General features: G+C 44.8%; 1 protein-coding gene across 1 annotated transcript; it reads right to left on the reverse strand.

Moving 5' to 3' along the window:
- Positions 1 to 5,193: 5,193 nt before the first annotated feature.
- Positions 5,194 to 10,690, reverse strand: LOC128417627 (uncharacterized). Its single transcript, XM_053396567.1, has 7 exons — positions 10,484 to 10,690; positions 9,738 to 9,880; positions 8,381 to 8,467; positions 7,425 to 7,515; positions 6,404 to 6,572; positions 6,060 to 6,157; positions 5,194 to 5,482 (listed from the first exon to the last, which is right to left on the reverse strand). Exons 1-7 carry the CDS (start codon positions 10,559 to 10,561, stop codon positions 5,312 to 5,314), a joined length of 837 nt encoding a protein of 278 aa, XP_053252542.1. The 5' UTR covers positions 10,562 to 10,690; the 3' UTR covers positions 5,194 to 5,311.
- Between the last annotated feature and the right edge of the window lie 1,643 nt (positions 10,691 to 12,333).

The following is a 12,333-nucleotide window of genomic DNA, read 5'->3' on the forward strand; positions in this document are numbered from 1 at the left end:
GTCCCCTCTGTATTTACTGATTCTGCCTCTCCTGCTTGCCCCTGCTGCTCTATGGGTCTCACTGCCCCACTGTTCCCTGACCTGTCCTCCTCCTCCTGGTTTTCTCCCGGGAATCGTCGCCGTATCTGGTCGCAGTGGCGGCGCCAGCATTGCCCCCATCTGTTAGCACCTCGTACGACACGGGGCCAGTGACCCTGGTGACTCTGGCGGGTACCCATGCAGGGCCTGCCCCAAAATTCTTTGCGTACACTGGGTCCTGGGCCTCGAAGGTCCGGGGGTTCCTGCCTTCCCCCACCACTACCTCATCCTGAGCTCTATCGGGGTGAATGCGGTCCAATCTGATTGCAAGGCGCCGACCCATTAGTAGTTCAGCGGGGCTCCGGCCAGTTGTTGAGCTGGGGGTGCTGTGCTGTGCTAGAAGGAATGTGGCAAGGCGGTACTCCCAATCCCCTTGTGTCATGCGGCGAAGGGTGTCCTTGGTGGTCCGCACCATGCGTTCTGCTTGGCCATTGGTGGCAGGGTGGAATGGCGCCGAACGGATGTGGCGGATGGCGTTCTGCACTGTGAAGGTTTGGAATTCTCCTGACGTAAATGCAGTCCCGTTGTCTGAGACGAGAGTGTCAGGGAGCCCGTGGGTTGCAAACAGCCTGCGTAGTACCCGGATGGCTGCGGACGTAGAAGTGGACGGTACCAGTGCGACTTCCAGCCATTTGGTGTAGGAGTCCACCACTATGAAGAATGTTTTCCCCTGAAAGGGGCCAGCAAAGTCCACATGCAGGCGTGACCATGGTGCTCGGGCGGACTCCCAGGACTGGACTGGGGCCCTTGGGGGATCTGGGCGGGATTCTTCGCAGGCCTGGCAGTGTTTGACCCAGGCCTCTATCTCTCCGTCGATCCCCGGCCACCACACATAACTCCTGGCAAGGGCCTTCATTCTTACTACCCCTGGGTGTGTCTCGTGTAGGGCTGTGAGGACCCTTTTGCGGAGGGGCTGGGGAACAACGACCCTGTTTCCCCATAACAGGCACCCCTTGTGGGCCGACAGTTCATGTTTGTGGGTTGTGTAGCCGGCGAATTCTGGCCCGGGGCTGCTGCTGGGCCATCCCCTCCACACCCAGTCCAGGACCCGGGAGATGACCCTATCTTTCTTGGAATGGTGTGCAACTTCTTGTGCCTGAATGGGGCGGTCGGGAAGCAGCTCCAGGCTCATAACCACTTGTGCAGGTGTTGGGTCAGGGCCTGTTTCCGGTAGTGGTAGCCTGCTGAGGGCATCTGCATGGCCCATCGCCTTCCCAGGGCGGTGAATCAGTGCATACTGGTAGCTGGCAAGGAAAATTGACCACCTGAGGATGCGAGGAGACAGCACTTGGGGGGTCTGCTTTTCAGGGGCAAACAAGCCAAGCAACGGCTTGTGGTCAGTCACCACGGTGAAGGGCCGCCCGTACAAGAAATCATGGAATTTTTTTACTCCCTTCACGATTGCCAGACCCTCCTTGTCGATTTGCGAGTAGTTCCGCTCAGTTGCGTTGAGTGTCTGGGAAAAGTATGCCACCGGTACCTCTCTTCCATCCGGGAGTTGGTGTCCCAAGACAGCGCCAATGCCATAGGGCGAGGCGTCGCATGCTAGCACCACCGGCAGCCTCTCGTCGAAGTGTGCCAAGACCGAGTTTGAGACAAGCAAGTCCTTGACTGCCTGGAATGCGGCCTCCTGGCGCTGGCCCCACACCCAAGGGGCCCGCTTGTCCAGGAGTCTGTGTAGGGGCTCCGCTACTGCCGCCTTGTGGGGAAGGAAGGAATGGTAAAAGTTCAATAGTCCCAAGAAGGCCTGAAGTTCAGTCTTGTTCTTGGGCGCTGGGACATCACAAATGGCCCGTACCTTGTCCCCAGTCGGGTGGACCCCTTCTGCGTCCACCATAAATCCCAGAAAGTCCACCTGAGGCACTCCTAGTAGACATTTTTCCCGCTTCACCTTGAGACCCGCCGTCTGGAAACGGTGCAGAACGGTGCGGAGGCGGTCCTCAAACTCCTCTGGTGTGGGCCCGGCAATCAACACATCATCGAAGAAGGGGGTGACACCAGGAATAAGGAGAGAGTCCATTAGATTCTGGAATATGCCTGGTGCCACGCTGACACCGAATTGCAGCCGCTTTACCCTGAACGCTCCTCTGTGCGTCACAATCGTCTGTGCCTCTGCTGTAGCCTCATCTACTGGCAGCTGTTGATATGCTTGGGCCAAGTCCAGCTTGCCAAAAAATTTTGACCCAGCCAGGGTGGCAAGGACATGGCTGACCACTGGCACTGGGTATGCATGGGCCGTGAGGGCCTTGTTTATGGTACATTTGTAGTCTGCGCAGATGCGGACCGAACCATTAGGCTTGATGGGTGTGACGATTGGGGTTTCCCAGGGGGCATTAGGCACCGGCTCCAGCACTCCTTGCTCCACGAGTGGGTCCAATTCCTCGTCTATACGGGGTTTCAGAGCGAACGGGACCCGGCGGGCCTTGAGCCTGACCGGTCGTACTGCGGGGTCAAGCTGTAGAGCAATGGGGGGGGCGTATACTGTCCCAATTTCCCATCGAAAACCGCCGGAAATTCCTTGCATATGGCGTCCACGTCCACTTGTAAGCTGGTGTGGTTCACCCCGGTGACGGCTAGCCCCAGTGGTCCAAACCATGCCAATCCCAGTAAGCTAATGTAGGGGCCCTTGACCACAAGCAAGTCCAGTTGCCGCGTCCGCCCTCGGTATTGCACCCTGAAGGTCCCCACCCCCCTTGTGGGGACCTTACGTTTCTGGACGTCCTGGAGGATGAATGGGGCCGGCCTGAGTTTGGGACCCCCAGTAGGACACAGTTTCCTTAAGGTCCTTGCCGAGATTATGGATAGAGTTGAACCCGTGTCAAGCTCCATGCGGCATGGGGCCCCCTCTATCTGTACCTCTACATAAATTTTCTCTACGTTGGGGTGGGGCAACTGGTATACCTGGAAGTCCGTGAGCTCCGTTGAGTTGCCTTGGTGCGTTGGGCCCTGGGACCTGGGGCTCTTGGATTGGTCATCTGATGCCTGGCGTTGGGTGGGCTGAGCCCGACACACCCGGGCGATGTGTCCCAATTTTCTGCACTGCCTGCACTCTGCGTTGCGGAAACGGCAGGTCCTCCTCTCGTGACTTTCTCCACAGCTTGCGCAGTTCCCTCCTTCTCGTCGAGGCAGCTGTGGTATGTGGGCTGCTTGAGTGCGCTGCTGTACTCGGTGCACCTCCTCCCTGTTGGATCCTGAGTCGTTGGTGAGGTCTTCGTGGTGGACCCTCGGTTGGGACGGCTGGTTCGGCCGTGCCTCTTGCGTCGACCTCTCGGCAGCTTCCGTTGCCAGGGCCTCCTCCAGAGCGACCTGGAACGTTAGGTCCTTCTTAGCGTAGAGGCGTCGTTGCAGCTTCTCATCCTTCAGGCCACTGACGAGGCGGTCCCGAAGCATGTTCTCCAGCTCTGAGAAGTTGCAGAACCGGGCGGCTTGGCGGAGAGAGGTCACAAACCCAGTTATGGTTTCCCCAGGGGCTTGCCGCTTTGCGTAGAAGGCATTTCGATGAGCCACCACTGAGGGCTGTGGTGAAAAGTGCCCCTTCAGCTGTTCCATTATTGTTTTGTATGGAACAGTAGCAACGTCTTCAGGCGCAAGGAGAGCCCGGGCGATTTCAAACGTCTCCTCTCCGCAGACGCTGAAGAATATTGCCCTCTTCTTGGCGTCTTCTTCATCGGTGACCCCTTTGGCTTCTAGGAGGAAGGTGAAACGGGAGGCGTACGCTTCCCAGTCTCCAGATGCTGGGTTGAACGGTGAGAAGCTGCTGTCGGTTGCCATTCTGAGTTCCTTGTGTCCCGGAGCTGAAGCCTGGATACACGGTGCGAGGCAGTGGTGCGGCAGGTGGCGGTGCTGCGGTGCTGTGTGTGGCAGTCAGCTCAGCGGGATCCCACCGTCGTCGCCAGTGAAATATACTCAGAGTCGCAAAGTGATTTCATGCTCTTTATTCAGCTCATAGTGGTGAGGAGGAATGAATGAATGTCCCCTCAAAGTATCTGCTTTATATACATTATTTACACAATGGGCTGCACATGATTGGCTAATTCCGGAATTCTACTGTAAGCCAATCAGGTTGTGGATTCACTTCTATCTGGAGCATGATTGGGTGGTTCCTGCCAACCAATCATACTGCTGCATTGTTCTAGGACCAATCAGACTGCTGCGTTCTGAATCCTATTGTTCTAGGACCAATCAGACTGCTGCCTTTTGGATCCTATTGTTCTAGGACCAATCAGACTGCTGCAGTTTGGATCCTATTCAACTCAGTACATAACAGTGAGACAGACTCTGGAATAGGGATTCAACTGGTTTTGGATGGGGAAGTACTCCTTTCCATATTGGATCATTGCAGCAGGTCTACCTTTGAAGAGTCTTCAGAAGTTACATTTCGCCCAGAATACAGCAGCATGCATGTTAATGAGTACTTGTTCCTGCCCTGTACTTGTTACTAGATTCCCTTTCAAGCATAAAGCAAAATGTTGGTGATTGCATTTGAAGCCCAAAACGACTCAGGTGCAGGATATATTGGGAACCACCACCTCTCACCCTCTAATACCCAGTAAAAATATCCTTCTCTATGTCTCACTTGCAGTGGAGGTGCAATTGGCCAGGAATGGCCATGCCCAGATTATGAAATACCTTGCCCCAGAAGTATTGTTGGGCCTGTAGGGAGTTTGGTGGGAGAACTATAGTTAATGAGCATACAAGGATTGTGTTTTTGTTTCTCCACCCCACCCCCGCTTAATTTTAATGACTGTGTTGTGTTTGTTGTTTTGTTTTGTTTTGTTTTTGTAAAAATGCCTTGAGTTGCTTGTGGTGGGAAAAGGCATCTAATAAATCTAATAAATAATAATATATCAGTTTCATCATGGCTTGTTTGAACTAACCACAATGACGCACCCTGGGGTATAATGAGGATCTGTTGTTTGTTCAAATTAAAACTGAATGCTTCTGACCTCTGTCAGATACTACAGAAAGAGAGGGGACCAGGGTTTTCAAGAACAAAGTTCATGCAGGTACGTTCATATAATGCTAAACCAAAGTTTAGTGTTACATCCAAAACTGAGAAATAACTTATTAAAAATTCAGAAAGGCATAAAGGCACTGCACAAATTATGCAAAGGATTAAAAATTGGTCAAAGTCATGATTTTATTGTGAAATAAGCGCCTTCCTCATAAGCAAGTTAATATTACAAAGTACAGTCAATATTAAACTGTTTATTCATAATCTTGGTTGAACATTTTATTTCCACGATTTATTTAAAGTTCCACGATGGCTACCAGCTGCTAAAGTTGATGTAAAAGTGATTCCATATGTTGAACTTAGTTGTTTCAAACACTTTTCATATTGAGTATTAAGTTTTATGGCTTCTTGAAGTGCATATTTTAGATCTTCTATTTCATCAAAAAAATCCTAAAAAGTAATACAACACACAGTATTTTAATTAAGTACTACTTCCTAGTTTGTCCATTCTTGTATTCATCACTGAAATAGTCTTATAGGAAACAAACCATCTTAAAAAACCCCTCAAGATTTGCTAATGAAAAGTCCACATTTTAATTTGATTGGAATATTACTCCTCTTAACATCTAACAGATGCAAGATTCTAATCAATGGAAGATTTTGTGAACTGCAATGTGTGCCAAATCCTATTCAACAAGTAATTAGAGGACTTATCTTCTGGACAAGATCACAGTGCGGTACTGAAGGCTTGATTACAGATTTTTTAGTTAATTTCTCAGTTAGTTTGGGGTGTTGTTGTTTTTTTGTACACTGAAAAAGACCAGTCAAAGAAAAGAACTCAACTGCTCATTTATCAAACCTAAACTGTTGGACTGCCCCTATCCTGCGACCTGTCCAGTCAGATTGTCCCCTCTCCCCCACTTTACATTTTATAACAGTTATTTGTTTTAGTATTTGAAAACTAAATCACTTTGGATGTTTAGGCAGAAAGGTGGTATATAAGTGCAATAAGTAATGATAAAGTTACCTTATCTAACGCAGCAAGCTCATTTCTCAACATTCTTCTTTCTTTAGATAATGATTCATTTTCCATCTTCAGACGCTGAATCTCAAAAAGCAGTTGGTCTATAGTACAATAAAAACCATTAGGAGCTCACTAAAAGATAAAATCATGTTACATACTTATAATTTTTAAAATATGCTTATATCTTCAGGCAATTTTCTAATAACGCCCTGTATCAAATAAAGTATTAGAATTTAACCCAGCTAGCTGGAAACCTCCATGAATATTGTCGATACTGTTTCAGTTATAATTTTAATAACTTTATTCATAACATGCCAAAGAAACATGATCACATAGTATATGTTTACCTAAATATTTACAGGAACAGCTCCCCTTCTTTTTACACACACATTTGTAAGACCCATTTTTTTTCTGTAGTGGATCAGTTTTGTCCTTTGGTAACATCTTTTTACTTTCCAGCTCCTTCATCTTTTGGTTTGCTAAGTGAAGTTGGTGTTCCATATCATTAATTTTAATCTATGATAAAATAGTAGAGTATTTGTAATAAGCATTTAAATTAATACTATATCTAGCATCCTTGGAAGCACACTTTACTGAACTTTATTGGCATCAGAAGCTAGCAACAAAAATGTGAGAGAAAAGGAGTCAGATTCCGATCAAAATCAAAAGATGAAAGTGTGAGATGGAAATGAGAAATATTATTGACTCAATCTATGCCTGCAGCATTTCATACATTGCATATTGTTCATTTTGTGTCAGTTATATGAACTTTTACAAGCGTCTTCAGGGCTGTCAGCTACACTCATCTGTTGGCAGGGGTGCAAGCAGCTCCAATCCAATAAATGCACTATGCAAGCAACTCCAAACACTAAACACAATGTCTTTCATCCATACAGGATCTTAAACATGCAGCCACGTTTTAAAGAAAATATCTGCTTGCTTCTTTTTTTCTTTATGCAAATCACCTTTGCTACATCAGATGCTGAAAGCTAATGTCTATCCTATGCTTCCCAAGAGTTTGGAGCTTATAGTAACAGTTAGGCACAATAAAAACAAAATGTCCAATTAAATTATGGTTAATTATCCAACACTTGACTAATTCTGGCCATTAAAATGCCAGCCTAAAGAAGGCTCCTCCCCTAACACCCCACTACTTATTGCATTATCCCCATATCAGATAAAACCTAATTTACAGTAGGGAATCACTGAGATTGGTATTGTTTGAGGGAAATGTCATGAGGACTATGCAGATTTGATGGAAACACAAATAGCTGAAAACACACAGTAAACTCCAGTGTGGACAAGCCCTAAATCTTGAGCATTCTTTTAAAGTAAGAGTTTACATGAAATCATATGACCAGAACTTACAGAAAGTCTTGCAATGGTTTCACATTGTCCTTGGTTTGTTTTTAATTCTTTATTATACCTTTTCTGTAGATTATGATACAACTGGAGTACTCTGGAACAGCAAACAGACAAGAATGATAACAAACTGCTGATTTTCCTAATACAGATATAGAAATGCTTGTTCAAACCCCTCTGAAAAGAACTGGCAGCATCTGGCAGCAGGGCTTGGTGGATTCCATTCACTACATGCAAAATGTTTTGGGTTTTTTTGGATTTGATTTAATAAACACTGAAATCCAGCATGTGAAAGATGAGGTTTACGGAGGTGGAGTGGCTGGGTGTGGGTGACAATGGTGAGTAAAAAAAGAGAAAAAGGCAAGTATACCGGGAGAGGCCTCGAAGAACCAACAAACTCAGGGCTGCCCTTGGCCTATCACTGCTGGCCACACTCTTCCAGGACTACAACTCAGCTGGGGAATGGAGCAGAAGGAAGCTGAGACGGGAAAGTTAGAGACATGACCAGCAGAAAAGCACTCCCTGCCCAACTCTACAGATCTGAGAAAGGCTATAGCAATAATAGAAGTGGCAGCAGGAAGGGGAACCCTAATTCCCTACTGTCCCCAGTGAGATCGAGAGTAAAAAGAATCTAACTGAGGACTTGGTGACACAATTTTAGAATGGCCTAGCTGACAAAAGCAAGATTTGCTAGCTGATACTAACTGTTCATTATGAGAAAATAATGTAACTCACACAGCAGTAAATTGGATGAATCCACTGACAAAAATGTAACATGCCAAAATAGAAGCTCATTTAAAAAAAATGAGAAGGAATTGTTTTTCTTTATCCTCTGCTGCAATACTATTCACACTTAACTGGAAATACATCTCCATGACCACAAGCAGACTAATGTTTTAAGTAAATATGCGAAGAATCAGATTCATAGCAGAGATACATCTAACTATACTTGCACAACTTACCTAGCATTTTCCTTTACTCCTTCACGTTCCTTACGATAAAACCCATTGTCTTTAAGGGGTAAGTGGATTTCTGTCTGAACTGGCACACTAAGTTAAACAAATATGATAACTTAAAATCTCTTCCCCAAGCATGAACATTTTTCTCTTTCTTAATAGTATATTCTGAAGCAATTAAAAACGTTAATGCGAAAAATAATCTGTGGCCTCAAAAGCTACATACTTGTATTTTGATTTTTATCATCTGGATATATTAGGAAAAACAGCAGTGAGATAACGGAAGTTCAAAAAAGTACATTATCATTGATCATAGAACATGGTCACATGGTCTAAAGGCACATGCACATCAGAACATGATGTGAAGGCTATCAGTTTGCTAAGGCTAAGCAGGTCTAGGTCTGGCAAGTACCTGTATAGGAGACACCCTAGGAACCATATGTACACTGCTTTGGGGTACGACTGGAAAAAGATGGGATATAAATGTATATGGGGGAACTGAATATATATGTTCATTAATTTTTTTCAGCTGGACAGTCAAGATTTACATTTGGTGAAATGGGTTTCTCTTTGCTCAGACAGAAATATTTTTTTCAGAAAAAATAATATTTCCACCTCTTAAAAAGCATTAACATATCACATTTTCAGACAATGAATAAGTAATTCATTCAATGGTAAATTTACTTGCCCCATATTTTTATTATTATATATAAATTACTACTGTGAACATAGTCCTTGTTCAATGTCTTCAACTCACACAGACTTGCTTTAGGAGTACTTAAATGTAAAAACTGTGCAAATATTACCTAAAGTACTACATCAAATATGACCATAAGAGCAATTATGGATTCTCAAACTACTGCTTCTTAAGTCAGCTTTCCTATAATATCTCATGGCTGCAGTCTGCATTAGGTACCGGTACATCAAAAAACTATGAAGTCTGTGGAAGTATATAATGAGCTATTTGAAGACCCAGCATAATTTACAGAGCATGGCTGCGCATGGGAGACAATATCTGTCTAATCATCCCAAAAAATCTAATGAGTCAAGAAGAGGAATTAATGTTCAATATTTATCCTTCTTCAAGAGAAAAGTAAGTATAAATCCATCTATCCAGAAACATACTTTTTCATGAGTCATAGTATAAACACTCCCAAAACTCAAATTTAAATGATTTCATAGACTTCAATGTGCAACCTTACTTCAAACCTGATGCATAGCAAACTACAACCTGTGCTCTCCCTGACCAAGGGTTTGTCAAACCACAGATCCTATACCCCTGGCCATTGGCTATGGTGGCTGGGTCTAAACCAGATCTTTAGCTGGGAACATGGACATCTAAGGGGCAAAGATATAATCTTACTCTTTTTTTGTGACACAAGTAGGCAGTAACTTCTTTTGTCCTTGCAGTTGTTCTTGTAACTGTGCCCAATCATATTCCAACTGCTTGTTTTTTAGACGTACATGCCTCAGCTTTTTAAGCAGCAACTGATTTTCTTGATGGAGCTGGAAAAGGGGAGGAAAAAACGTTTATTATGTTAGGAACAGATACAGTTAGTTAACTAGTGCAATGGAATAGTTCTGTGTAAAACATCCTACTTTAGCTTTCCTTCTTTAAGGACGTTCTCCCTTTAATCAAAATATTTGCAAAACCTAACCTAGAATAGAAAGTTCTTTGCCTGTTGCCCAACACCAAGAGGAAAACTAAAACTGGCACCAGGAAAACATTTAGAGGGAATTCCTATGTTTAATAGGTTATTGTATTTTAGTGTTTTGTTGGAAGCCGTCCAGAGTGGCTGGGGAAACCCAGCCAGATGGGCGGCGTATAAATAATAAATTATTACTATTATTATTATTATTCCTAAAGTGAGATACCACAACCCAAAAAGCTTTCGCTGCAGATAACACGGGGTGGACGGGCTGTGGCAGTAAGAAGGAAATTTGCAGAGGACCTCAATGGACAAGAGAGGCTGTTGTGTGTTTGGAACAAGGGCAGAAGATGCGGTGAGACAGCGGGAGCCGCCCAGCTGCCACCGCCTTCAGGGGAACCGGGTGCGTCTCTCTAGACACTGACAGAAGCCACTCGGGGAGCCACTTTCCGTCACTCACTTGGAGGCACTTGTGAACTGATGGCAGCGCCATCCACTTCCCTCCTACAGCCTCCCACACGGAGTGGACGCCAAACATCCGAGGAGGGTCACGTGCCCTTCCCCGAAAGACACAACCAATGAAACGGCGGGAGGGGAGGGGCCTTCCTTTTTAGCGGGCCGTAGCTGCCGGGTTTCCAAGTTCAATGGCTTAAACTTAAAAGCCTATTATCTGCGACGAGTTTGCAACGGGAGAAAAGGCCCCCACGTGCGAGCTGTCCAATGTCGCGCCTGCGCTACTTGAGTAAAAGTAGTACGGAAGGATTCGCAACAAACGGGTAAAACCATGTTTCCTGTGCCCGATGAATATTATAAAAATCCTGCCTGCTCATAGGCCGGCCCCACGCCGCTAAAGCACAAGTGGTGAAAGGCAGTGAAACCGACTTGTTTACGTTGGTAGAATTCTATGAGGTCATTCAAATGCGACTGCAGTTTCAGGCCCCCCTTCGGAATTTCGGCTTCTGGGTTACCATGGTGACAAGATTCTGACTTGGCTAAGTGACCCCGTGTCCCCAGCCCAGCACTGAAACGTAACAAAGAGATGGCGACTCGGTTTCGAAAGGAACTTCCGTTGTAGTCAAAGCTCGTTGAGAATATAGGAGAATTAACATGCACGCAAACACTTACGAACTTAAATCTGCCAAAATATAGTATAGCATTGGCTTTTGTAGAACTCTAAAGGCACACATTTATTATGGGGGGAAATTGTAAGTTTTTAAGGGTCCACAATACTCTTTGTTTTCACTGCAAGAGACTCTCACAGCTTCCCTTCTGGAAACTCCCAAAATATTAAAAATTTGACGTCGTGGGTGTTTAATAATTTCATATTGCCAATCTTTTAAGGCTAAATAGTATATCAGAGTTATCCTGCACTATTTGATAATCTTAGACACCTGCTTAACTTACTGGCAAAAGTAATTAATTGAAAGTTAGGTGAGCAAACCTTTTATATAAAAATACAAATAACTTTTCATTTTATTTGAAGCCTAACAAACCAGACTATTTTTTTGCTGGATTAACTAGACAAGAACAAAAAGGAACTGGAAAGTAAGGGTTGTGACCTGCTCTGGCCTATCATAATATATGTTAGCCCTTTAAAAGATGAATTATTAGAAAACTCAAGAAACTGGATAGCTGTAAAATGCAGTGCTAAATTTAGATGCACAATGCATCTGCTTCTAGATGAGTGTTTACAGCATTGCAGCCATAAGCTATTTAGCTATGAGCCTGTATCCACATAAGTCCCATTCTGTAGGATTTACATCTAGGGTTACAGTTAGCAATTTAAGATTTAGCAAAGTTATTCCTAATTTACCAGCTGGCAGCTGCACAGGTTACAGGGAAGTTTGTTTCAATTTCAAGTCACAAGACCAGCAGACCTATTGGAAAATTTAGTACAGTAAGCCCACAAGTTACACACATATAACTTGTGCATATTTGGTCCCCCCTCCTTTGGGGGGCGAGTAGGCATCTGGGAAAAAGACTTTGGCAACCAGTGTGTCTTGACTCTTGACGGTACACAATTTTGGCTTTAGGCACAATCCCCAGAATATTACCCCCACATAAGTTGTGGGCTTACTGTAATTGACGACAACAAACGCAATTACAGTGAAAGTGAAATAGATCAGAACACAGTCTCAATACAAGATCACTATTAAGATCAAATATATGTAAAGAGTCCTCATATTTATGGCATACAGGGATGGGGCTACTTGTTACAATTACTGCTAATTTCTCCTCCCCAAACATCTCTAGACACTCTGCTGGCTAAAAATTCAACTAGGTCACCCCCCCCCCTTTAATCAAACCTGG

This window comes from Podarcis raffonei, chromosome 7 (assembly GCF_027172205.1).
Source record: "Podarcis raffonei isolate rPodRaf1 chromosome 7, rPodRaf1.pri, whole genome shotgun sequence".
NCBI classification, from domain to species: domain Eukaryota; kingdom Metazoa; phylum Chordata; class Lepidosauria; order Squamata; family Lacertidae; genus Podarcis; species Podarcis raffonei.

Bases quoted from the DNA above. Each gene is read 5' to 3' on its own strand.
- LOC128417627 (XM_053396567.1), bottom strand. From the start codon at position 10,561: ATGTTTGGCGTCCACTCCGTGTGGGAGGCTGTAGGAGGGAAGTGGATG. The intron at 8,468-9,737 runs GTAAGATTATAT...TGTTTAACTTAG, and splicing joins ACTTGTGTCACAAAAAAAGA to TGTGCCAGTTCAGACAGAAA. The intron at 7,516-8,380 runs GTAAGTTGTGCA...TTGCTGTTCCAG, and splicing joins GGAGTAAAGGAAAATGCTAG to AGTACTCCAGTTGTATCATA.